Below are 26,491 nucleotides of genomic sequence, written 5' to 3'. Positions count from 1 at the left end.
AGTAACCCTATAACACATTTTAGAAGGAAACTACACGTATCACAACTAAACTATAAGCTCCCTTTGGAATATTATAGGAGATTAAAAACAATACCATTAAGTACCAAAAGGTAACTATTGAGTAAAATAGACACACTATAACTCCCTAGAGGATTAAAATAATAATATAGTGATTTTTCATTGAGTCAGATGAAGAATTAGTCAGTCAAGACAGTCATAGTCTTGTAAGCTTATCATCTTTGAAGTCACTTAAATTTAAATTGGAATATTATGTGATGCCATAGGAGATAAAAAACAAAAGAAAACATTAAGTAGCAAAAGGTCACTATTGAGTACCGCAGACACACTATAAGTCACAATAATATATATATAATAATAATATAGTGATTTTTCAATGGGTCAGTGAAGAACGTAGTCTTCTTGTAAGCCTGAAATAAAATAATAATAATATTAACTAATAATAAAATGAAAACAATGTGTGCGTGTAAATCGTTTGAAAAATCAATCAGGCTTGTGCCACAAAGAATCACAGAAGACAAGATACTTTCACTGAAAGGGTTAAATATGGTCAAAAGGGGGGATGAACATGAACGCAGCATGTTTGATTGGCAGATCCTCTTGGCCCAGTCAACAATAGAAATGGGCGTGGTTTGCGACGACGGGCGGCGCCCTGCCATGGAAAAGGGGGCGTGTCTTTAACCCATACGGCCGAATGAGGAAGCTTCTTGGGCCGCTTGTCTTAAGGCTGGAGGATGACGCTGAAGGTTTACAGGTGCGGGTGGTGCTGCTGAGGGCGGGGCGGGGTTAAGGCTGCAAGGAGAGAGGGAGGAAGATAGCAAGAAAGCAGAGAGAGAGAGAGAGAGCGAGGAAAAAAAGACGGCGGGGATGTGTGTGTGTGTGCAATAATCGGCGCTGCAGGTACAGTTAGAGCCGGATATAGCTTTCCTAGCCGCCCCAGTCCGCGGGAAGACCACCTCCCAAGCCCCCCGGAGACAGCCTCTCTCCCCCCGCGATGTCTGGCGGAGAGGTCCGTGTCCTCCGCCAGGAGGCTGGGCAGGAGAGCCCGAGGATGCCGGCCTGGAAGAGAGAGATCCTCGAGAGGAGGAAAGCGAAGGGCGGCGGGTCTGGAGCGGCAGCAGGTGCCGCGGAGGCTTGCCCCGGCGCGGGCGCACAGCGGGTTAACGGCGAGGTAACGGGGAACGGCAGCGGCCTCAAAAGGGACAACGGGACGAGCGGCGGGTCCAGTCGGAACTACACCATCACCACGGCCAACCAGCACTTCACAGGCAAGCGCGGCAGCCTCGCCTCCCCGGATCTGTCGCCGGTGCGGGCGAACAAAGAGCCCTGGACGGCCGCCGCCGACCCTCACGACGCGGCGGAGAGGACGGAGGGCGACGGGCCGGAGAGCCTGGTGCTGCACGACAGTTTAGGCCCGCTGCAGGAAAACCCGTTCATCAAACTGGAGAAGGAACGGAAGAGGCGGCAGGACCGAGAAAACGCCGCTCGTCCGGTCCAGCACATCCTGGAGCTGTACGGCAGCGTCCCCGGGATACGGACTATCCGCGCGGAGAATATTATCATCATAGAGTCGGATCCGGACTATTTCCCGGAAGCCAGCGGGATAAAAGCCGGGTCTAGATCGCAGCAAAATGGTGTCAGTACTTATAGCTCTCTTAACGACCTCTTGGACCGGAGAGGGAGCGCAGTGACCGAGATAAGAGCCAGGGAAGTGGTAATTTATGACACCACATTAAGTAAGAGCGAGGAGAACTTGAGCACTCTGGGTCGCCAAGACCATGACGGCCCGTCCTATGAGACAGGTGAGGGTCCAGGCAGGGTGAGTCGGATGCTGCAGAAGTTTGACAGCAACTACGGGAAGCTGCAGAAGAAATCCCACAGCACCGAGAACCTCCTGGACCTGGAGTGCAGCTCCAGCAGCAGGCCAAGACTCCGGCCCAAGCCACAGCCAGTTCTGGTGCCAAAGCACACGTTGCACCCTCAGCCAGGCTCACTGGTCTGCGACCTGGCGCCCAGCACCCAGCCGTCATCACCCGTCTTCCACAGTCCCCCGTCTTCCAAACCAAAGCCACAGCCCGCTGTCTCTGAGACGGACGGCCCCCACCGCTCCGCCGGGCCTCCCCAGTCAGTGTCTTCCTACCGCCAGCGTTTCGAGGGGAGCGGGGGCCGTGGCGTAGCTGTCGATCCCAGGGACGAGGTGGACAGGGGGCAGCCCAAGCCCACCAGAGAGAGAGACTGGGACAGCACTGAGGTGCCCCCCAAACCCAAGGTGCCATGCTCTCCAGAGACCCGCCGTGCCCGTGCCGAGTCCCCCACAAGCCCCGTCTCATCCAAGGCGTCGCACTCCTCGTCTGAGTTTGAGATCCGCCCCTCCCCCAAGCCAGACCTCTCTCTGATTCCCGATGGGGACACCCAGGCCCGGGCCCTCGCTAACCTGCGCCTGCAGTCCCGCAACTCCTTCACTGTCATCCCCAAACGCCATCTCGCTGCCCCGTCTACGCCGGCCAGCCCAGCCCCCTCCGCCCCTGTCAAGTCTCCCCCCTCCCACAGAGCGGCAGAGGTGCCCACGCCAGGAGTGCCAACCTCCCCCACCCGTACACACGCCCCGACCTCCTCAAAGAGGAACAGGGAGAAACTTCTGAAGGAGGAGGCGGAGAGGGCAGCGAGGCCATCCAAGCCTGACCCATCTCCTCCTGTTACTACGGCTCCCACACCTCCTCCCGCCCCCACACCTTCACCACCTTCTCCTGTTCTGACCCCAGCCCCCTCCTCTCCGCCCGCCCCGTCTCCCGTCCCCTTGACCTCTCCTGCCCCGTCTCCCGTCCCCTCGACCTCTCCTGCCCCGTCTCCTGTCCCATCTTCCCCATCCCCGTCTCCCACTCCAGAGCAACCTGCTGCGGATCAGCTGCCAGTAACCAACATAGACGACATTGAGGTGGAGCCCCCCCACTCTGTCCCAGGTCCAAGCCCTGTGGTCCAGAGGAGGAAGGGGAACACCTTCACTGTGGTGCCTAAACGCAAGGTTGAGGCCCAGGTGAAGCCCGACTCACCTGAGCCCCCGCAGGACGCCTCCAGCGAGGCCCAGCCCGGCTCAACGCCCCCGCAGGCCCCGTACGCCCAGCTGGGCTCTCTGCTGAAGAAACGCTACCCTGCTGTGGAGGAGATCGAGGTCATCGGTGGGTACCTGTCCCTCGGAAAGTCCTGCCTCTCCAAGACGGGCTCCATGGGCAAGAAGGTGAGACGTGATGACTAACCTGACTATATAGGTTATGACACAGGATTCCCACGGGCATTGAATATCCTTAAGAGTGTGTGTGAATTGAGAAAAATAAATTTAAGCTTTTAAATGTTTTTAAAAATTAGAATATAGCACCCAGACTCATCAATATGTCTGTCAACCCCTCTTTTTGAGGAAAACCCTGTGATGGAGATTTGTGTTGATATAGCAGCAGGTTTAAAATTCATGATTTCACTAGGATTTCTTCACTTGAAAAGATCATAAGCTCTCTATGATGTCTAATTTTGAATGTCATGTCTTACCCCAAAACATGCCACTTTTGAGTCCTTGAATTTCACCAAACAAGACATTGAAAAGTCCTTGAATTTGATATGTGTGTGAACCCTGATGACATTTTACATTCATACTTTCATACATTCCGCTGACACACAAAACAGCAACTCATAATGAGTCCAACCATAGGATAAATTGAATTCCTCTATTATCATCGTTCAGTGAACATAGCCACGTCAGAGCCACAGCACCCAGACGACAGATGTAAGCAATATCACTGCGTCGCTAGACTCTAATGCATAACATGTGCCGAATTACCCCAGGGAAATTAGGCACAGACAAGTGTGATGCTAACAAGTTAGAGTCAGACAGCAATATGTTTTCATGTCTGTGCGTTAACAGTGCACACATCTGTGGCTAAACTGTACTTGAACTAATCCGATGTACTCTGTTATTTTAATGTGTGTTGGTGTGAGTGGGCCTGCTGATTTAAATCTGCAGGTCCCATCACTTGACCTGCTCTTACGCCATGATGCCTAAGTGGATTAAAGCCTGTGTTTACACAACGGCTTGGACGACATGCAGCGCTGTCGTGTGGATCGCGGTCCCACAAAAAAGCACGTTATTTCTCGCAGAGCGCTTTATTGGGTTAGGTGGCCCTCCAAGCCTATTGACTGAACAATCTCATCAAGCCTGTATTCAGTTCTCAGGATTTGGCCGGGCCGTCCCAGACACTTGTCCTATGGCAGATGAAGAAGAGATCAGTTCTCGTTTCTGTTTTAGGTCAAAGATACTCCTAGTCCTAAATCAGAACTATAGGCTGGCAAGGTGTGTGGTTGGGCATCACAGTTGTCTCACGACCTTAATCAGATAGCCAGTGTTTGGTTAAGATCTTGTTCCAAAATCTGTCGTAAAGGATTAATTAAATATCAGAAGATCTTTCATATTAATCTTGAGGAGCCTTCTCAGATCTACTGCAGGATGCCATGAATTGTCCCATGTGTCTAGCATTATTCTCAGCATGGTGTTGTCTGTATTGCTCTGGTATCAGTTGCACTTTTCTGCTGCAAGTCGTTAATCAAGAGACAACCATTGATTTCAGCCTGTGACTTGAATTTTGCCTAACATGATACATTTCCTGGTGGCTCAGTGGTCTAAGGCGCGCACCATGTAACCGCAACATCCTGGGTTTGAATCTGGCCTGGGACCTTTGTCGCATGTCATCCCCCTCTCTCCCTCCAAGTCTTTCCTCTCTCTCTCTCTCTCTCTGCTGTACTGTTTCCCATGGCTAGTTTTAAACGCCATGCTCTCCCCGTTGAGCCGTACAGGACCGCACCTGTTCTGATGCTATGCATGTTGCGCCTGTTGGCAGCCCTTCAATCTAGGCCAGTGTCTCAGCCTCCCAGACGTTGGCCTGCAGTCCTGCTTCTCTGGCCCGGCCCGCCATAATCCTCTGCTCTACAGGCATAATGCTACTGTCTCTCACTTCCAGGGCAGGAAACTCGCTAATGATTTTATCTTCTGGCAACAGTGACTAGGAAGTAACAGAACTCTCCAGCCACCTAGATTTTCAGTCGCATAGGACCCACATGTGATGGTTGGTTGGTTAAGTGTCAAAGACAAACCAGCCACAGTCCAAATGTACCTGTATTAGGCTGGTGATTGGTGTGAATATATCCCAGCCTGTGTGTGTGTGTGTGTGCTTGTGCCCACAGATCACAAATGAGAGTGGCCATGAGACATGAACAAGGCCAAGGCCCTTTAAAAAAAAAAACATTCATTGTTTTTGTCCTCATCGTCTGTACTTCATCATCTGCACTATGTTTGGCCTCAACCAAATACCTTCTCCTTTTGTTGTCTGTGTGTGTGTGTGTGTGTGTGTCTCTCTCTTCTTGGTCATCATCAAGGCTTGACATGGGCCAAGCTTTTTTTTTCTGGGCAGGGCTGTGCAAGCAATTACAAAGGCATCAAGGCTTGGCCTGGCCTGTATAATTTGTGTGGAATTTTGTTCAGTGCCGCTTCTGTGTGAGAGCAGGAGCCCAGAATGGCCTCCGCTCAGCGTTTTGGTTTGGGTGGTTTGTGAGCGCTCTTTTTCCACCCCAAACCATTTTTTTTTTTACGAGGAACTAGGCTGGAGAAGAATGTTCCGGATGCATGGTTTTCTTACGCACATCGGGAGAGCAGAACTTGAGAACTTGGCCGTAGTGGATCATCATCGCCCTCCTACTCTAGATGTTTCTTTTTTTTTGCATGTTACATTTCCAAAAATATTTCTCTCTCTCCCTCCATTCTGTTGCAGCAAACTCTTATTTTCAGCTGTGTGAAAGTTGTAGACTTCAACCTTGTATGGGCGTAGGAGACTGTGTTGAATGTTGGACCATTTCCAGTTCACTGTCTCCTGTACTCTCCTCTTTATCATTCCACAAGCACCCCTCCTTTTTCTTTTTCTTCTTCTTCTTCTTCTTCTTCTTCTTCTTCCCGCAGCGCACTACTTTATTCCTGTGTTGTGGTGGTTAATAAGGCCTGTCCCCCTGCTTCCCGCTTCTCCCTGTGATCTCCTCCTCTCTATTGGGGAAGGAATTGTAGAAGTGCTATGTAGGTCAAGTGCAGCTTCTTCTACCGCATCACTCTCGCATTTGCATAAAATCTAGTCGGGCATTTTCCAGTGAAATATATAGGCTAGGCTCGACTCAGTTTCCATTTGTAGTTTTGATTGGATTGGGCTCTTCTTGATTTGGAGCAGGCGGAATTGGCATATTTTCTCCTGTGGTAGACGACACCGCTCTTTGTCGAGTGGAGATGCAGCTGGCAGTGAGACATGGGAGGGGGTGGAGTGGTTTGTTTTTGAAGTCTCTCTCCTCTCTGTGACCGGTTATTATGGGAAAAGGGAGACGGACCCATGTGTTTGTGAGCAGAACATCCAGAGACAGAAAGAGAACGAGAGGGAGAAACAGCTTTTGCGGCCCTTGTTTGTTGTTTCTGTGTATTCGCGTAAGGGAGCCTAGATCCCACTCAGCTGACTAATTTCTTAATTGCTACAGCAAACTGTTGTGTAATGACTATTCTGTTTGGCTAATGATTAGGTTTAGTGACGGGAATCATGTCTTCCACACTCAAAATGATAACTGTTCAGATGCATGACTGTTATTCTAATGGAGTGGGGGTTGATACGTCAATCTGCTTAGTTCCCATTAACCCAAAATAGGTACAGAACTGTATTACAGTCAAGTAGTCTACTAATCTCAAATGAAATAAAATAAGAAAAATAAACTAAAAAATGAATTTTTTATCTGTTAGGGCCATCAAAAGTTAGTGCCGTTCCTTTGCTGCTTTCGTGCAACTCTGTATTTTGTTTATTAGACTGACATTTCTATTGTTGCCTAGTACATCACCCAGCAATTAATCAACTAGTCACTCACTTCCCTAATGCATACCCTTGCTTGCTGAGAATCAGTTGACCTATCATTTGTCTCTCAACATGGAGTGTGTGTGGGTGTGTGTGTGTGAGAGAGAGAGAGAAAGAGAGGGGGAGAGATAGGATGCTACAGTAGTACGGTACACACTTGTCTCCCAGTTATCACCCATGATGTTATGTCATGATGTCAGCATAAGCCTTTTTTGTGTTCGTCCCTTGCTCACTTACGCAATTTTGGTCATTTGTGCGCTAATATGAAGCATTAATAAACTTACTTTTTGCATTCAAGGTTCTTCCTATCTGTTTATTTGTTTATTTTACCTTTAGCCATGTCAACTATAACATGCTTAGATGTCGCTTTTTGTCATCAGACTGTAAAATGATAGGAGTCTTTGTGATGCTTTGTAAGACATATGGAGAGAGAGTGGTAGCATTGCTAGTGTTAGTTAGTTGCGCCCCACGGTTACCCAGAAGGCCCTTGTGCATCTGTGGTCTGTTTACTGTATGTTCCTCCAGACCAGGTTATAGTTATTGATTAGCTGAGTGCCTCGTCACAGGTGCTGATGAGGATGAGGAAGGCTTACTGAGCGTTATGTCAGCAGGTTCACATCGACTGTTTGTTGTGTGTGCATGTGCATACATACACACATATTTCTGCTGTCTGTTAACTGTTATGATAGGATGTGCGCTTACATGGAGCATTAATAAACTTTTTGCATTCAAGGCACTTCCTGTCTGTTTATGTGTTTATATTATCTTTAGCCATGTCAACTATAACATACTTGGATATGACTGTTGTCAACAGACTGTAAAATGGTCAGGGTCTTTCTAATGCTTAGTGCCTTGTCACATGTGCTGATGAGGATGAGCAAGGCTTACTGAGGGTTGTGTCAGCAGGTTCACGTCGGCTGTTTGTTGTGTGTGTGTGCACGTGCGTACACACACACATTTCTGCTGTCTGTTAACTGAGATCGTCTTATAAATAGAACTAGCAGGTAGGATATGTGAATCTGCTGCAGTGATGTGTTTGTTTTGTCTTTGGTTTTATCTGTATTTATGGCCTCTGGTGCTCTGTAAAGGAAGTTTGTGATGTGTGAAGTACTTTATAAATAAATCTGGCTTGGTATGACTTCTCTCCCCATTCTAGTCACAGCAAGAATCATGTTCTACAGCAGTGTGCACATTCCTGTAGCTCCGTGTATGGAAGTGAAGGACAATTCCTCCAGCGATGTTTTGAGTACCCTTGTTTCTTTTTTTTTTTTTTACATTTGCGGCAGGCCTAAAATATCACGCCACGCATACGGCAGGTTAAAAATACCGATACGTGAACGGTTAAGAGCTTTCTCTAACACAGGAAGGCCAAGGAAAGGGCACACTCCTACATTTACATTGTGCGCCTGGGCTACAGGTGTGAAAGTCCATTGTGTTTAATTATTTACCACCCAGCAGCCATTCCCCATCTCTCCTCCCTTACACTTCCTGCAACCTACCACACCCCCATCCCCCCTTCTCTCTATTTTCTTTTTAAAAGAATAGTGGGCCGTCCGCTGCTCTTAGTATTTTTTTTTTCTTTATTGAAGCGGTAGGAAGGCTGAGAGGGAGCGACAGGAGAAACGCTTCTGGTTTGGATAGCATAGATACATATAGTCGGATGAATCCTCATGGGAGACATGAGGATTCATCCGACTATATGTATCTAGATGTCGACTTTTCAGGAACTAAGTAAAAACAACCTTGTCTTTAGCCTGCTGACGATGCATTTTTTTCTGTTTACCTAATTGGTTTCGAAAGGGTTTCGCAAGGTCAAGAGGTCGTAGAGTTTTCTCAGCCATGTAATCCCTCCAGTGAAGTGAAAACATGACCATCGGTTTTCACATGACGGCAGTGATAAGGCTTTAGAGGAATGGATCTTAACCAACTCCACCGTCTCTGACCAAACCTTCTCTTCCTCGTATATCTCACTTCCTCTTTGGTCCTGTTCTCAGCCGGCTTTCCTTGCTTTCCTCCTATGGCAAAACCTTTGGCGTGTACAATAATAAAAGCTGTCAATTACATCTGTTTATGACTGCTATCTACTTTTTTTTAGGCTAGTCAGTAAGGCAGTTACTGTATTTTAATTGGCATTCACTAGTGAAATTAGTCGTAATTTACATACCTAAGGTGCATGTCATTCAGTCTGCTGCTCAATTACAGCTCATTCCACTGTTGGACTTTATTGTGTCTTCTGCTTTCCCATGTCATGTTTATTGTGATTGCGTATAATATTATATGACTCACTGCAAACAAAGTTTCCCATTAGAGACAATAAAGTCTTAAACTTTAACTTGGTCTTGATTGTATGCACAAGCTTTTTGGTTTGAAGGTGGTGCTTGAGACACAATCGCACCATCAACTTTGAACATTCACTATGACTTTGGCACATTGTCACAGGTTGTCATGCAAGACAAGGGCTTGTTCTGTGTTTATTGGTGTTACTGGCGGTGTAAAATAAGTTCTTGATAAGGGCCAAAGCTTCAGCAATTTGCTTTCTTGTCATTTCCACCAAGTGCTCTGTGGCTGCAGCCAGTGGGTCTGTGCAAAACAGACTAGTGGACGTAGACACACACACACACACACACACACACACACACACACACACAGCATGCCAAATTTCCACATACACACGCGCACAAATACACACACGTAGGTTTCCCACACAGCCCAAGGCACATGTGCAACCCTGCAAAGTCAATGTAATTAGAATTCAGCCAGCAAAGCCCCACTATCATAGTCATGTTTAATTCAGTGTGTGTGTGTGTGTGTGTGTGTGTGTGTGCTTGTGTCTTTTAAAGTGCAAGAAAGAAAGACAAGCAGATGAAGAGATAAGAGTCTATCTAAGAGCAGAGGATGATGGAGGGAACGTTGAGAGAGAGAGAGAGAGAGAGAGAGAGAGAGAGAGAGAGAGGTGGTTTTCAAAAGTTTATAAAAAGAACAGAGTGGGCGAGTGGAGAGAGCAGGTAGGAGCCACTGACTGTTAATACCAGCAGTGTTTTTCTCTCTGTGAATACAGTGGGGCGGGAAATTAACACGAGTAGTTGCCAGTCAAACGCTGATTAATTCTTCTTTTCTACCAACTCCTTTGATAGATAACAAACATTGTCTGAAGGGTCTTTTTCTAAATCAGTTACATTTTGAAAACCCATCCAGACTGAAACACCCACTTCTCTTGTCTGATTACAGTTGACATGGTGAGAAACGGGGGCTTTGTTTTTTTTTACGCTTTCGTACGCAATGCAAACGATATTCAAATACTCTTCATGGAACCAGTGTATGGAAACAGGCGCGCAGTCAAGACCTGCGTCGTTCATGAATGTATTTGCGCTTAACAAGTCATCTCGGCCTGAGAGATGGAGCCTATGTAAATATTTTGTTTATTATAGTGTTGTGGGTTGTGGGTTTATTATACTGTGCGTGTGTGTACAGTTTGTTCTCCTGTGAATCATTGATCTCCTTAATAATTTGTTTCCCTGTTTACTGTCTTTCCACCATGTCTGTTTCTGTTTCTCTCTCTCTCTCTCTCTCTCTCTCTCTCTCTCTCTCTCTCTCTCTCTCTCTCTCTCTCTCTCTCTCTCTCTCTCTCTCTCTCTCTCCCGCTCCCTCTGTCTCTCTCTCTTTCTCTCACTCTGTCTGTCTCTCGCTCGCTTGCTCACTCTCTCTGTCACTCCACCTCCACTCTCCCGTTTCTCTCTGTCACATATCCATGGCGCCTGTCGCCAGGGCAACACAAGCCACGGCCATTCTATCCTGTCATTAGGATTCCAGGATAAGGAAGAGGGACACACACACACACATTCTTATGTCATTGTTGATATACTTTCTGTAATTGATGGATAAGTGGTAGTTATACATATATGTGTCCATTATTTTTTTACGGTCTATGAGTTATACACACATCGAATAGGTGCTGGGATATTTCAGCAACAGATAGATAAAGAGAGTAGAGCCAAAGATCCATGTAAGATCGAAACGTCTAATAGAGATGAATGAAGCTTCTAGTGTGTAGTTTCAGTAATTGCCTAAGCCAGTGTTTCTGTGGGTGGGGACCCAACATGTCTTGTTTCTCACAGGTCCTCTGATGTCCCCAAAAAATCCCCAAAAAGTCCCCAAAAATCTCTTTTAATCATTCACTTTTCTGTTATTCTTAGCTTATTTGTTATTTTGCTTTTCTTGAAAGCTTATTTTTTAAATTTGTATAGAAATCAACTTCCTCTGAGGTATTCTTTTAATTAGACTGTTGTAATGTGTTAATTAGGATGGGATTGAAAGTGTAACAGGGTATTACTCATTGTTTGGCTATTTGTAAGAGATAGATGAGGAAGTGCATTGTTTCCTTAATGTATCTTTTCTCGCTCTCTCCCCCTCCCTCCTCCTCTCATCAGTTTCATATCACTCAGATAATCCCACCCTGATAGCGTGGAGAGACTTTATTCTTTTACACACACACAGACACACACTCGCACACGTACACACAGCCACAAAGGGCATACTATTACAGCAGTGACTCACACAGTCTTGAGGCACGCAGTGTAAATACAGATTTCACATTTTGCATTGCTTGCCCACACAGCCGACCGTAACTGCAAGCAAAAGCCAACCACCTACATGTGTGACTGTGTTTGTTTTCCTCACAGTTACTCAGTGTGGTAACACTTGATCGTTAATAGTGTTAGCACTTCAAACATTTCCACTTCTCAGAGGAGCTCTCTCTTAGATCAAAGAGACGATTCGACCTTGTGTGTTAATGGTGATAACTTTTTATTAGAAGTTGACTACAACCAGACAAGAGCAGCAGGGGTTTCCAGCAGGTATGATATGCCTCGGTTTGAGCGTGGGTGTTGGTTTGCCTTGGTTTTTGAGCTCATGCGTCCTCTGACATTTTGCTCAAATTGTTTGGGTCCTGGATAGCCTGGAGGTTTGCTAACTGGGTTTGTGACTGGACGTTGCAGGATTGAATCCCCAGACCAAACTCTTATGTGTTTTCTGAATTATTTTGTTTGCTGGCTCTATTGTATGCTCATTCAAAGCTTTGTGCGACATTTTCAGGCAGTCGCTAGTTAGGTGTGCCTTTATTGTGGTTATTTGGTGATGCATCTGCAGCTGAGGACCACTGACATTATCGAAATATCCATAGTCGCTCTCAGATATTATTGCTATAACAACTTAAGCTAATGCTAATAAAAGCTTGACTCCATTTCTGTTGGAAGAACCTCACTCTTATTTAGGTTGCGTGTTTTATTGATGGTGTTTGCTTGTAATGTTGATACTGGTGATACAGGAATTTAAACCTATTCTGTCTGCTAAATTCTTACATTGTAAATATCTAAAAAATGGAACAAGAGGGTTTTTAATGTGATGTAAAGAGTCTACTAGATCCAAATTAAATACCCAAACTCACCCCTTTTTCCTCTTAAGTGAGGTTTCTACACAGGTACTCCAGTTTAGCCAGTTATGCTAGTTTAATGGCACAATGGAGAGGCACATCAGAGTAAACATGAAGCCGGCATGCTTTGTTATCCTTAAACTCCTTGGCAAGTTCAGTGTGTTGCTGTTCTAATATTATCTACCTGGCCAGAGATTAGCTCTAATCAGGCACCTGGTGAGCCTCCTCCAAGCCGCCATGCACCTTAGTGAGAGAGAACTTTGTTTTGTTTAAGAGTACTTGAACACACAGTAAATTACACACAGAAATTTTTGTAGGAATTTGTTTTTTTGCCTGTATTTCACCAGAGGGGTCATAGGCTCTTCTGAAACACAAACACACACACTCATATATGTGTAGGTGCACACCCACACCAATGTATGTGCACACACCCCACCCCATGCCACCTGCCACTATTGGAGTAAATATAGAAACGCATTGGAAGAGATGCACACCCAGACACACCTATTCACACGCTCACATGCTGCACCCACAGTTGTTAAAACCTCGCATTATTGTATTGTAGTTCCACTGTAACACACCAACTTTCAAGTTCAACTCGATCAACACTGCCAGGAAACCCGCCCTCTATGTGTGTGTTGTGTGTTTTGTTGTGTGTGTGTGTGTGTGTGTGTGTGTGTGTGTGTGTGTGTGTGTGCGTGTCTATTCAATAGGAACCACTTCTCACCAAACGAGGACACACCATGCTGGGTGGCCTGGAAAAATTCCTGGCACAGCTCCCATCTCTTTCCTATTGGCCGAGGCACATTCATGAAGACATAATCTCTCTCTCTCTCTCTCTCTCTCTCTCTCTCTCTCTCTCTCTCTCTCTCTCTCTCTCTCTCTCTCTCTCTCTCTCTCTCTCTCTCTCTCTCTCTCTCCCTCCCTCCCTCCCTCCCTCCCTCCCTCCCTCCCTCTCTCCATCTAGACTCATTTCTTTTCTCTGTCTTCTCCATTTTTCTGTATGCTTATCTCATATAATCCTTCCAAAAAAAAGGAGAACTGATGAAACTTGGTGAAAGACCCTTGTAGAATAAATGTGAGCAGAAATAATATTTACTCAGCCCCTTGTCACCCCTGTCTTCACCTGGTGCTGACTCCAGCACTGACGTCTTGGTCTGCTGCAAACAACTGCAGATCCATCTTAACAAGTCATTTCATTTTGTATTCAGCCTCAAAACCTTTTTTTTTTTTCAAAGTAAGTGTAAAATCGGACAGTGAGGCTAGATGATTTTACTTGCTTCCAGAATATCTCAATTTGTTGCAAGGATTTTCTTTTGCACAGGTGACATTTAACTGAATCAACGGGTATTCTGCTATAGATATCTATAGAGAAGTGAAACTACATAAACCCATGTGCACACCTGTACATCTGCTTTAACATAGTAATATTTTGAGTAAAAGTTTATTTATATAACACATTTCCTACACAGGGAAACTCAATGTGCTTCACATAAAAGCCAAACTTAAAACAGTACAAATTGTAGAAATACACATATATACATTCATGCATTGAAAAAACAACAGTAACAGAATCTACTCAAAGGCTTTAGAAAAGTCGCCTTTTAAGACTGAATACAACATCAGATGACCTGCTAACATTAATATTTTTGTGCTGTACTAGGGCTGCACAGTTAACAAAATAAATGAGAAAAAATACTGACAAAGCAGTATTGATTACTTCTGTTTTCAAACTGGCATTGCAATGTTTTCCTAAAGGTTTTGGAGATGGCCTTGTAAACAGGATATTCTCCAGCTGTACTGTGGGATACAAATCAAGTTGCGTGCCAGAGAAAATATTCTCACATCATTTTATTTCAAACTGGTGACATGAAGCATTAGCACCCCTCCCTTCCTGCTCACACATACACACACATGTACTGCGATACATACAATTATTTGTCAGTTGTGTGTAACAGTGTGCTGTCTGAGCACCCTGTAGTGAAGGAGAAAATCCCCAGCCGCCTGTCGGCCCGTCCCACAGCCTGAGGACAGGAGAGGAATCACTTCTGCCTCAGTAATGCAGGCTTTTATCACAGCCACCAGCCACCAGCCAGCGAGGGGAGATGGGGTGAGAGAGGGGAAACCCCAGAGTCTAAGCCTAAATACCAGCAGCAGGCGGGACTAGTGGATACAGAGCGTCCCGCAGTGTAAAGATCACAGTCCCATCACCTCAGCAGCAAACACATCCATCAATACTCCTGTCCTTGAGCAAGACGCTGCGCCCTTACCTATTCATTCATTCATTCATTCATTCACTGTAAGTCGGATAGGCATGTCAGCTGAATGCCTAAAGTGTAAAAGCAGAGGGAGAAGGGCGAGGGGGTTGACTTCGCCCCGGAGTCTCATGCTGGAGGCCTCAGCCAGACAAAAGGAGAGCGAAAGACAGCCAAAAGAGGAAGCGAGCCCAGCGGCTAGTCTGATTTATTGATAAACTCTCATTTGGCACAGTGTGGCTTCCTCTAAGACAGGATGCCGACTTAGCGGGGAAATGCTTTGTGGGTATAAAGTTTAGCACAGGAACCAAAAAAAAGGAGGTTTCAGTGCTAAAAATAGACGACGCCTGAAACTGAAAGCCTTTTTAGAGTCTGGGAAAAAGTGATACGGCATCTATCAATACAGAGCATTTGATGTATTATGCTATTGTGCTATTAAACTCAACTGGATGCTTATGTAGAAACCTAGTTTTGGTGTTGGGGGGGAAAAAAGGGAAGTGAGTGAGATGCAGATGTTTTGTTGAAACTCTAAGAATCTAAAGAAAAATCTAGATTTGTCTTTCTTGAAATAGCATCATCGTTGCTTGCTCAATTTGGTCACTGATATTGAAAAGCCGTGGGTGTTACTTGGGATCATCTTTGAACATTTTCAAGTGAATTCGAGTGAATATCAAGAGTGTAATGCTATTCTCTTCTCAAAGGAAAAAGCTGCTGCCAGGTTATGTAAAAGAACCTTAAACTTGATCCCTAAACCTTTCCTTAATCGTCTCCTTACCCTTGACTGAGCTGTACAAAATCCCTTTTCTACCAGCTTTATCTTATAATATTATCCTTTTGTGTTGCATAAAGTACCTTTTAAGATTATTGAGACACTTATAGTAGAAACTTAAGATATTTGATGTAACTGGACATGAATCATTTGATTAAACTAAAAACAAAGACTGAACTACTTAACATTAAGCGATTGAGTAATTGGTTTAAATGCTACGTTTATAAAGCATCTTTGTGAATTTTGTGCTTAAGCTAATGAATCAGTCTGTGCACCTCCTCCTCCTTCTCCACACATGCACGTTTTGAATGCTAATGACATAAAAATGGCACCCAAAGTGAAAACAAAATGAAGCGGCCTCCTAAATGACCTGTAATCACCTGATTAGGTGTAATTCTTTTATTGACTGTTATCAACACAAATCAGATATTAGCGACTATTAAATGGCGTCAAGATGGTTATAAAGATCGAATAGAGACAAGTGAAGTAGTGGCGTACAGGTTTTCGTTTTTCCTCCTGAAATACTGTCCACTTTCTAACCTGATCTGTCACACCACATGAGAACAGCCTCGAACGCTGGCCTGTTCCAGCTGGCTTAAGAAGGGAAATGTGTGACTGAGCTGACACAATGCTGTGTCTGTGTGTTAACGTCTATTCCTCTGGTGGTGGTGGCCTATAGACCCTTGTCCTGAGCAGCCTCCAAGGCTTTGGTCAGACTAGATGGGGGGTGGGGCGGAAAAGAATATAGGGTAGAGGCTGTGGCGGCCGTCTGGGATGGGAGGGGCTGGGTATCGAAAAACCAGTTCAGATGATTCAAATTTGACACCAGTTCAAAACGCTACTTTTCCCCAATACCTTACTTGGTTAAATTAAAGTACATTTTATTGTGTGATGAATAATTTGTGTGTTTGAGTGTCATATGCTCCTCTAGGACTGAATCAGACCAGGTTCAGTTGATTTCCTCTGTTAGAAAACGTTAGTTCCTCTTCCCTCTGGGCTGGCCTGTCACGTCACCATACATGTATGATCTTCAAAACTATATTTAGCGTTTGAATTTCACAATAATCTTGACGCAGAATGAAAAGCCAAGACTTTATTTTTACTCACAAATGAGTCGCTGCGACTTCCGACTGAAAATGATAGCCTTGAAGCCTTTTGAAACCTTTCAACACACTCTGGTGCTCAAAACTTTGGTGGTTAAAATTGATACTAGTCCCAAAAATCGCTTGGATATCTGGATGTAGATCTTAGGGTTGGAAAGGTGATGGGAGTGCGTTTGGGACTCAGGTCCTGTACAAAGGTTCCTGTGCAGTCTGGAAAAGTGAGGAAAATAGTTTAGATAACTTCCAGGCCTTTAAAAGTTAAGGAATTTCAGCAACGTGTGGAAAACTATGCAAAACCCGTGGCTCTGTCTTGATACACATGACCACACATTTTAGACATTGTAGACTCACTGTCGTTTCACATATCGTGATGTTTTGAAAGATAATGTTCAGCTATAAAGGGTTATGACTTTGTTGCCTTGCCACTATCAGTCTACATCCCTTTAATCACAGAGGACGATCTTCATTTCCAGTCATTAAGGTCTGGAACAAGTGTGGAATTTAGAAACGGGAATTAAGTGCGAACCCTGAGTGTAGGGTGTTGAGACGGAGCTGCAGTGGCTGGCTTGTGGCCTTGTGATGGAGATTAGGGCAGATTTAGTGCAGAGCCTACAGAGTGGAGATGGAGCCAGGTACATAAGAGCTCCGATCCCACCGTCAGCTGACTGACTGCCTCTGGGAAGACAGAGACATGTGTGTGTCGTAGTTCATATGTGTGTGTGTGTGTGTGTGTGTGTGTGTGTGTGTGTGTGTGTGTGTGTCACCTGCATTGAAACTCAGAAGGAAATGTAAAACCTCTTGACTGTTATTGACTATCATGTTGTGTTGTTTTCAACTCCATATGCATTTTATAACTTGTATTGTGAATAGCCATGGAATTAAGGCTTTTTTAAAGTTTTGTCAGAGGCGTTGCTTGGACTCCTCAACATGATTTATTGGCCCTTCAACAAAATGCTATGTATCAATTTTGGCAAAAAATCATTACTTACTTACTAAATATACAAGTGATTACAGTCTCTCAAATGTCACTATTCTGTCAGCAAAGAATCTAAGATGGCTAATAACTTAAATGATATCCCATGAACTTTATTCTGGAAATCACCGTGTCACAGTAGGTGTCATGTTTTTTCAAACGGTGGATGTCTCCTTTTAGAGCGAATCTCTTCAGTTGTCAGGTTAATGTGCTCACTCACAGTCAAAACCACTGAGGTCTCTGGTTGCAGAGTTGCCAGTCATGTTGGATTACATGGTGCAACAAAGTGGCAGGGCTTGTCTCACCCCATGGATCCATGTTCGCAGACCACTGAAGCGTTGCCAAATGGACAGCAAGCTCTGAGACGATCAATCACATCGCCAGAAGCTCTCCTGCGAGGACGCCACCTGCACCCCTCTTTTTGCAAAGCTACATACAAAGCTACAGTCACAGGCTGAGTAAGCTGCGGTTGGCTTTCAACGAAGAATCCCAGTTAAAAGCTGCGATGAAGTTGTGAGGCAGGGGGTTAGTGCCGGGCTAAAGTGGTGTAACAGCAGTGTGAGCAAAGGGTCGAAACATGAAATGGTATAGACTGCATTTTCAGAGCAATAAGGAAGCAATAGTCAGTGTTAATGTTTGCCGTGGTCGTAAAATTCATAAAACCTGTGCTTCATTAAAACTTTAAGGGTGGGAAATGAAAACCTATCAAATGTTTGTAAATTTTGTCTGTGGCTGATGAGTTTGGATACTTTCTCAGCCACTTTGGCAAGCAAACATTCATCAGTTGGAGGTTATTTTCTTTAGTAAACAAAATTAACTTGGCTTGTAAAATAGTGAAAATGGCTGGTGGATTTTTGAGGTGTGAACTGTGGCCATTGCTTGACAGTTTTTTTTCTCTTCTGGCCACAGGGACTGCAGCATCTCAAAATTCAGCAACTTTTCTGTTTTACCAGCCAGCTCGATTTTTAGAATCAAATAAACGCTCCAAATCGTGGATGGCTATCTGCCAAACTTATCGACTGCAGCCAAGATTTACCAGCATTTGGCTGGTGGCTGGCGTTATTTTTCCCACCCTGGTGCCAGTCGAGTGGATGTAGACCAAACACATTAAAATAAAATGCGGAGCCAGGGGAAATCCCAAGCAGCGAGTTGGCTTCACCATGCATTTTACATGAAGGGAACAGGTTATGTAATTTACCCTCTGGTTGTAATTGTTTTGTTCATTTTCTCTTTCTCTCTCCGTCTTTCACTGTGTCATTTTTTTTCCAGTTCAGTTGAAAGATTTACTGGAATGGCAGCAAAACAAATGAACGAATGCCGCCAAAGCAAAGCGGTTTAATAACATATTAAAGCAATATAGATAACTGATCAGGCTGCTAATTTTCCTCAAAACAACCTCTCTTTTTCAGCTCAAGATCTCATTTAATGAGTCGAGCCTCCAGAGCACGTACGAGTATCCGTCAGAGAGCAGCGTGTGGGACAGCGGGGAGGAGGACGAGGAGGAGAGCGGGAAGGTGGCGGACGAACAGCCCAGTATGGTGGGGCGGATCCACATCCCTCGACCCAGTTTCACCAGTTCCCCCACTCACACCACCAACAGCAATGGTGAGATTAACACAAACAGACGAGTGATGATGGAGGGGTGGCAGGTTCAGAATCTTAATCATTTGAATCCTTAACCCCTTGCACCCTGAGTTTCCCTTTTAAATTTCCCCTTAAGTAGCTTCAAAGTTATTAAAAAAATACATTTCCACACTGTACAACAATGTTATATATTCTGTATCTGCTCATTCTAACACTTCATTGAAGCTATAGCTGCTTATACTGAGTGAAATATTCAAACCTAAGATAAGATGCCATTTTTTTTATGGCTGGACCGTTACATCAATAGAAAAATCTAGATGACTTGTGCATCATTTTATACACATTCCCAATTCAGCATGACATATTTGGTATCTTTGGAAACCGTAAGATCTTGAATAGAAAGTTCTGTGGGCTTGAACAAAGCTTTTACATCTTTAGTTTATATCATTCTACATACATACAGGCATGAACATAATAATAGAAACACCCAACAATATATGAATATCAAGCCGCCCTTTGCCGTCAGAACAGCTTCATTCCTCCTTGTAATGCTGCCATACAAGTCCTGAACTGTGTGTAGTGATGTTGGACGATTCGTTAAGAAGGAAAGCCTCCGGTTCTCTGAGGAATGAGAGGAGTTCTAGATTTCTAGATCTGGTGATTTAAGGCGGCCATGGAAGGCGCTGGACTTCATCCTGGTGTTCTTGGAGCCATGCTTGTGTGTGTATGGGGGCATTATCATCCTGGAAGATGGGAACATCATGAGGGAACAGTGTTTGCATCATAGGGTGCACCCCGTCCTGTAAAATGGCCTCATGGTGGGTATATGACCAACAGAGTAAATGTTTGCCCATACCATTACAGATCCACCACCATGTTTAGCAGTTGGCCCAAGAGACAGTGTGGCTTGAAGGCATTCTTTGGCTTTCTTGAAACTTAAATCTGTCCGGATTTAAAAACAAAAGTGTAGAAGACGACTCATCAGACCATATTACTTATTTTCGACTGCTCAGGGTTCCAGGTTTTGCACTCCTTTCAGCAGGTTTTGCATCTTTGAGCGTTGGCCTTGGACACAAGCGGTTTCCAGTTGACATCCCAGCCAAAAATACCAGCTTTGTGAAGCTCAGAACGTACATTTTATGTTGAGACTGTGTCACTGAGGTGTTGACTCAATTCTGTGGTAATATTGGAGGCCGTCATTTTGTGGCTGTTTGGCAACTCGCTGTTACGTGTCAGTCTGTGTCGGTGCACTGTTCCTCTTTGCCAGAGCAGTTTGCCCATGTTTGGCATGTTGCCATGATTTTCACGATTTTAGAGTTCCCCTTGCCACATGAATTTCGCAGTTATTGTGACTCATGCGCTTGCAATTTGGGCGCTGACTATTTGGCTTCTTTGGAACTCTGTTAATTGCCACATGTTGCTTTGAAAACACATATAGAAGCAGCCATTTTCAGACCTTTTTTTAAAGCTGACACATACAGCTAATCGGCATTCAGACAGGATGGATTTGAAGGAGAGAAAATGTGATCAAAGAGTTGGAGGGAAATTAATTGAACATTGAACAAGCCAAATGAACTCTTTTCTCATGGTAAGGGGGTTAGATAAAAAATAGTATGTAGTGCCCACCACCTGAAAATGAAAATCCACATCAGATCAAGACATTGTTAGTAAAACTTCCATGAATGGAGCTCCAGGTGAGCGGGCTTCATCCTCTCATGCTGTGACCCAGTCCAGCATCTCACCCTGATGTGTCTGTCAGTCAAACCAGGCAGGGCAGAAAAGGTATGTAAATAGGTTCAGTCTGACCTATTGGTAATCTTGGGAGACACCTACTGGTCAAATTGTGAACTACAATTAAGAAAATGTATGTGGGACTGAAAGGACCAGTGCACTATGCAGTTTTTCACTCATAATATGTGCACCAACCGGGAAGAGATGAAGCCACACAGCTTTTTTAGACAATAAAGCTAGTATCTAATATGCATTACCAGATATGCATGCTCTTACACATTCTTGTGAGGAAAAATTAATGTTATGTCCCATTAGCATGTATGTTATTTTTTTCTTTTTTGTTGTCTTTAGACCTATCCAACTACATTCCCAAGCACTCTGTGGATTTTAATGCCTGGCAGGAACACAAACTCGATGACCCAGTTTACCAGAGCGACGCCAATTCCCAACAAACACAGATGTCAGAGGAAGTCATGGTGAGAGAAAACTCTAACTATAAAATAAGAATCACTTAAAGCTGCTGTAGGTACTTTAAGCTCAGGGGGAAAGAGATCCTTAGATAGAGATACTTAGAAATAAATGTTATTCCCTAAAAGTTACCTACTGCAGCTTTAAGTTATCAAATACAATATATGTACAGGAATTTGGTTTGATGACATTTGTTCAGGAATATATTCACAATGTACACAGTTTCACAGTAGGGCGACACAGTGGCTCAGTGGTTTGGACTGTCTCCTCACAACTAGAAGGTCCTGGTTTCGATTCCCAGTCCTTTCTGTGTGCCATTTGCATGTTTCTCCCTGTGTTTGAGTGGGTTTCCTCCAGCTTCCTCCTTCAAAGACATGCAAGCCAGGTGGATTGGAGACTCCAAATTGCCCATAAGTACGAATGTGGGATTGAGTGATTGTCTATCTGTGCTTGCCCTGTTTTGGACTAGCAACCTGTCCAGGGTGTTTCCCTGCCTTCCCCCAAGTGCATGCTGGGATAGGCTCCAGCCCCCTCCCAGTGACCCTGAAAAAGGATTAAGCGGGTAGTGAAAATGGTAACACTTCATTTGGACAGTCCAATGTTGATACTCAGCTGTCAGGTGACAAAAAGTAGATGTTCAACAAAGTGCTGCCTATTTGCTGCTTCTCTACAGACTGTGTAACCCAAACACTGACCCCATTTTTAAACCTAAACCCTAACCCTAACCCTAACCTGATTTTATTTCTAAGATTAACTCTAATCCAGACATTGAATATCAATAGTGTACTTTTCACACTATTATGAGAATCACCTGAAACTCAGTAGGCTTTTTAGTGACACATCATAGTCATTTGATAAGAAGTTGAACATAATCAACATTGGACTGTCAAAATAAATTGTGACTGTGAAAACAAATGAATGACACAGTAGAAGCACAACTGGTACAACACAATGGAACATATAATATATTTTATTTGCATTAAGTGAGGAAATGTCTTTCTTCCTTTTGCCTCAGTATTTAAACTTCGTCTCTCTCTCCCAGCTCACACCAGCAGACAGCTCCTCCCTCTCTGACTTCAGCAGCGAGCCTGCTCTTTACTTCTGATCTGTCCGGACCAAACCACTGTACAGTAGACCCAGCCAGTACCGCACCTACGGGACCAGACTGCCGCCAGAGCCCAGTGAGATCTGACAGAACTGGGCCTACAGTACTCCGACTCGACGCTGCGACCGGCTCTAAGCACACCTTCCTGATCTGGCAGGAAACACGATTACTTCATCCACCGGTCACATTAGCGGATGGATTCCAAAATTCACCAGCCATTCTCACTGTTTTACCAGTCTGATGCATTTTTTTAAATAGAAAGGACATCTCTGAATGATGGCTGATTACCTGCCACAGTATTGCTGCATGGCACTTATCGGCTGCAATTAAAAATATCCCAGCATGTGGCTGGTGTTAATTTGCCACCCTGCTCCTGACATCAATCAGCGGTTACAAATCCAACGATTACCAATCCAAAAAGCAGCAGGACTGTCTTTCCCCGCACTATCCTGGGCAGTTGATCTGTCAGTCTCCCTACTTCCTCATCCCGTTCACTGACTTGCTCATAGTCTTAACAAGTCTTAACAAGACATCTAACAGAATCAAATTGATTGTCAAATCCACATCCGCATCGTGAACTTCTCCAGGCTTAAGGATCTCCAGAGGAAGTTCTCTGGCTTCAGACAGTCTCGTCTCTCTCTCTCTCTCGATGTCTTTCTGTGTGTCTCCTCCCTCTTCAAGTCCGCGTCTCCACGCTCGCTTCAGGTTCGGGAGACGCTGAGCGGCGGAGACCGACTCGTGAAAGTGAGTGACCAAATTCCTTAAAGAACAGGAAGCCACCAGTGCCCATCTGTAGGTAACGCCATGGTGACAGAGTTCAGTGTTAGCATGGAAACATGTCATTCGGACGTTCTCCAAGTGTAGGCCCCGGAGGACCCGTCCGCTAAAGTAGATGGCAGACTCGTACACAAAAAAGACTCGATGGTGAAAGGGTGCCACAATTGTAGTTCTTTGTCTTGTTTTTGTACCTGCATGTTCTGATTTCAGCCGACAACTCAGTTGGTTCTCTTTTACTGTAATGCTTCTGTATGCCTTTTAGTTTTTGTATGTTTTTCTGGCAAACTATGCTGTATTCAAGCTGCTGGACTTTGTTAGAAGCTAGCAAAATTCAGAGTCTAATGGCAAGCAAACTTCAACACAGTTCCCTTGTGATGGGAGGAGAAAAAACAAAGGACTTGGGAAGGATTTATGTAAATCATTAGCAAAGGGCGATTTCTGATTAAATGCTTGAAAAGTGACCTTGGCCAATAATGTCTGTATGTCAATATTACTGATAACAAAATAATGCATACATGCAAAATATCCAATGCATACTGTGGAATGTTTCTGTATAATTCTTGTTATTCCCCTTGTTAACAATCAAGGTATCCATATCACATTATTTGGCTATTTCACAAAAGCTATTAGGCCTCCTGACACCTTTCTCTGGCTTCTTACGAAAGGTTATCGTTCTCATTCCTGCTTGAAGTTGAAGTTTGCATGTCTGAGACCAGCTCATGTAAAAACTTTTTTGTATGGGTAAATTGCTGGTATGGAAGGAACCGGCCCGGGCGCTTTCAGACGGAGCGGCCCCCGACCTTTTTCCAGTCGGACCTCATGTACTTTCACATTCCACAGAGAAAACCGGTCCATTGAAGTAATGAAGGCAACATTGATTATGATCATTCATAATATGGCATGTTTGTGTGAGTGAATGCAAGATTGTGTGTGTTTGAAAGATTTAAGATTATGTAATCAAAAACATTTTTTTTTTTTAAGACTTTTTTATATACAAGACTGCACCAAGTTTCCAAAAGATTTTTTTTACTCATAATGCCAATTAATTAAAGTGTTGCTACTATGGCCACTGCTCACGTTCATTCTTACCACTCCCAGATATACTCTTTGGCCAGTATTGATGTACAGTTTCAATATTCCACCGTGATATTTTCATGAGAATTATTTATTACTTAACATCTATCATTTAATTTTTATTTTCTCCAATCAAATGAAATTGGTTTGGGTTGCGTCGTGGAGATAGGATTGTGCTGTTAGGAGATTCTGTCTATATCAGACGGAATTAGAAATATTGGTTTCGTCTGGAGTCTCAATGTCAAATTTCTGTTTATTTTCACTTGCACTGTCATTGTTTTAGCTTTGTTTTGCACCTCAAGAGAAGGAATAGAATATGTGATTGAGGAGATGTGCACTTGAAAGAACAAGAAGTCATGTTGAAGAGTTTTGTTCCAAAATAATACATCCGGTATCATAAAAGCATGACTCCCGTTATTATAAAATGATTACTCGTATACAATAAGGTAGGAAAAGAGGTAACTTAAGTCCTTAGTTGACAAAATAATACTTTTACAGACTGCATACTCAGACTGAAGAAATACTGAATGATGAAATTAAGGTATTGTTTTTTTTTATTATTATTTAAAATGAGTGAATATCATTTTGGAATATAATTCTTCAACTGTACATGATGAATGCACTGCCGATGAATGCCATGTCCATTTTCTACGTTTTTTGCCACAGCCTTGCATTGAAAATCTTACGATTGTTGGCCTTGTTGCCATGACCACAACAGAAGCCCACTGTAGTTTTCAACACAGGTCCAAGTTGTTGCTTTACCATCATATTTGTCCTGAAATTACCCCCAAAATATTTTTGTGAATCTTTTTGCCAGAGGTGTGGACTTGAGTCACATGACTTGGACTCGACAAGTTTAATTACTTGAGACTTCACTTGATGCATGAAGAGAATACTTGAGACTTGCGACTTGACTTTGACTTTAATGATTTTAAAATGTTTCTAAAGTCTTGACAAAAGATCTTGGTGTTTGTGTAAATTATTTGAAAGTTGTGAGATTTGTTCCACCAGACGACTGAATTTAAATTCTGTTTTCTGAATTTGTATGGAATGATTGAATTTATTGAAGTTGAAACTGATTATAGAAATCAAACTCATGATGTTCTTAACAAGTTTTTATCCTATTAAAATTATATTGTATTGAAAAGTCCTAGATATTTTGTTTTAAGATATTAAATTGATACTGGACTCTTGATTTGTTCTGACTTGACTTGGTGTTCTACATTTAAACTTGAGACTTGACTTGGCATTAATGACATGGAAATTTTGATTTAGACTTGGGCCTTGACTTGACACTTGTGGCTCAAGACGTGAGACTGACTTTGGACTCGAGCAAAGTTGACTTGGTCACACCTCTGTTTTTTGCCAATTGAGATAATTTGTCACCAAGGATATAGTTTAAATTTTAAGTTGAATTTGGCCCCAAACAAGCCCCATTTGGACCTGCTGTGGAGACGTGGCTATTGATCACAGGCTCATGTCAAGCCGATGGATCGGTCCCGCAGAGCTCGCGCCAGCCACACCCATCTGTGATAACTGCTGCCTTGTACGACCAAATCCCCAAGGAAGTCATTAGCTCTTTGTGGAAATCTTTTGCTTTTTTTTTTTTTTTTTTTTGATGGTCTCGGTCTTTCAGTAAAGCAAAGGACCAAAGAGGCAGAGTTTAATGTCGGGATGTCCCAGTGATCGTATAACATGACACCAGCAAGAACTTTAATGATGGCCGTTGTTTGGACGTAGAGACGCACACGTGACCGAGTGCTTCTGAAGTGTACACAGGGATGTCACACCGGCCGCCCTCTCTCTGCCTTGGACCGCAGTACTTTCCTATCTGTCTATTCCTGTTGAAAAGTAAGCAGTTCGTGTTCTGTCATACTGTAGCAACTGTGGTAGAAGCTCCACCTTGTACTCTTTTTCTTCCTCGTCTGTAAATCTACATCGCAAAAAAAAGATGTGCTTACTGTAAAGTTATTGTCAATGATTTGGGCAAAAAAGTGATGTCACACTTGTACAAATGAAAGCTCAATAAATAGAAGACTTGAATATGCGTGAATACTATGCACGTGTTAATTTCCATCCAAGTACACTTTGGCCGACATCGACATCTCTTTACCGCTTTCTATGAGATTTGATACCAAAGGAGTCTCAAACCAGTTACTGAATGAGCAATAGAAAAAATAATCCTCAGTTGAAAATGGTGAATTAAAGGCTTTGGAAATCTCCAATCTCCTAGACAAGCCTTTGTTTGTGCAGAGGATTTGCCTCTGGAAAGTAAAAATGGTGTGCTGC

The 26,491-nt window shown here is 43.8% G+C and overlaps 2 protein-coding genes across 2 annotated transcripts in view; one reads left to right on the top strand and one right to left on the bottom strand.

Moving 5' to 3' along the window:
- LOC139926893 (annexin A1-like) overlaps window positions 1-21,924 on the bottom strand; it is a 161,874-nt gene extending 139,950 nt beyond the window's left edge. The window contains exon 1 of the mRNA XM_071918754.2: window positions 21,908-21,924. The gene's annotated coding sequence lies outside the window, so the exon portion shown is untranslated. The remainder of the gene's footprint in view (window positions 1-21,907) is intronic.
- tprn (taperin) lies at window positions 830-25,379 on the top strand. The gene is made up of 4 exons (XM_071918767.2): window positions 830-3,253; window positions 18,873-19,068; window positions 21,130-21,254; window positions 22,289-25,379. Exons 1-4 carry the CDS (start codon window positions 1,013-1,015, stop codon window positions 22,349-22,351), a joined length of 2,625 nt encoding a protein of 874 aa, XP_071774868.1. The 5' UTR covers window positions 830-1,012; the 3' UTR covers window positions 22,352-25,379.
- Window positions 25,380-26,491: the final 1,112 nt, after the last annotated feature.

Source organism: Centroberyx gerrardi, chromosome 2 (assembly GCF_048128805.1).
Source record: "Centroberyx gerrardi isolate f3 chromosome 2, fCenGer3.hap1.cur.20231027, whole genome shotgun sequence".
Taxonomy (NCBI): domain Eukaryota; kingdom Metazoa; phylum Chordata; class Actinopteri; order Beryciformes; family Berycidae; genus Centroberyx; species Centroberyx gerrardi.
Note: the sequence above shows the minus strand (reverse complement) of the source record. Positions and strands in the feature narration are given on the sequence as shown.

Coding starts and splice junctions, on each gene's coding strand:
- tprn (XM_071918767.2), top strand. CDS start 1,013: ATGTCTGGCGGAGAGGTCCGTGTCCTCCGCCAGGAGGCTGGGCAGGAG. Junction 19,069..21,129: donor TCACACCACCAACAGCAATG/GTGAGATTAACA, acceptor TGTTGTCTTTAG/ACCTATCCAACTACATTCCC. Junction 21,255..22,288: donor AGATGTCAGAGGAAGTCATG/GTGAGAGAAAAC, acceptor TCTCTCTCCCAG/CTCACACCAGCAGACAGCTC.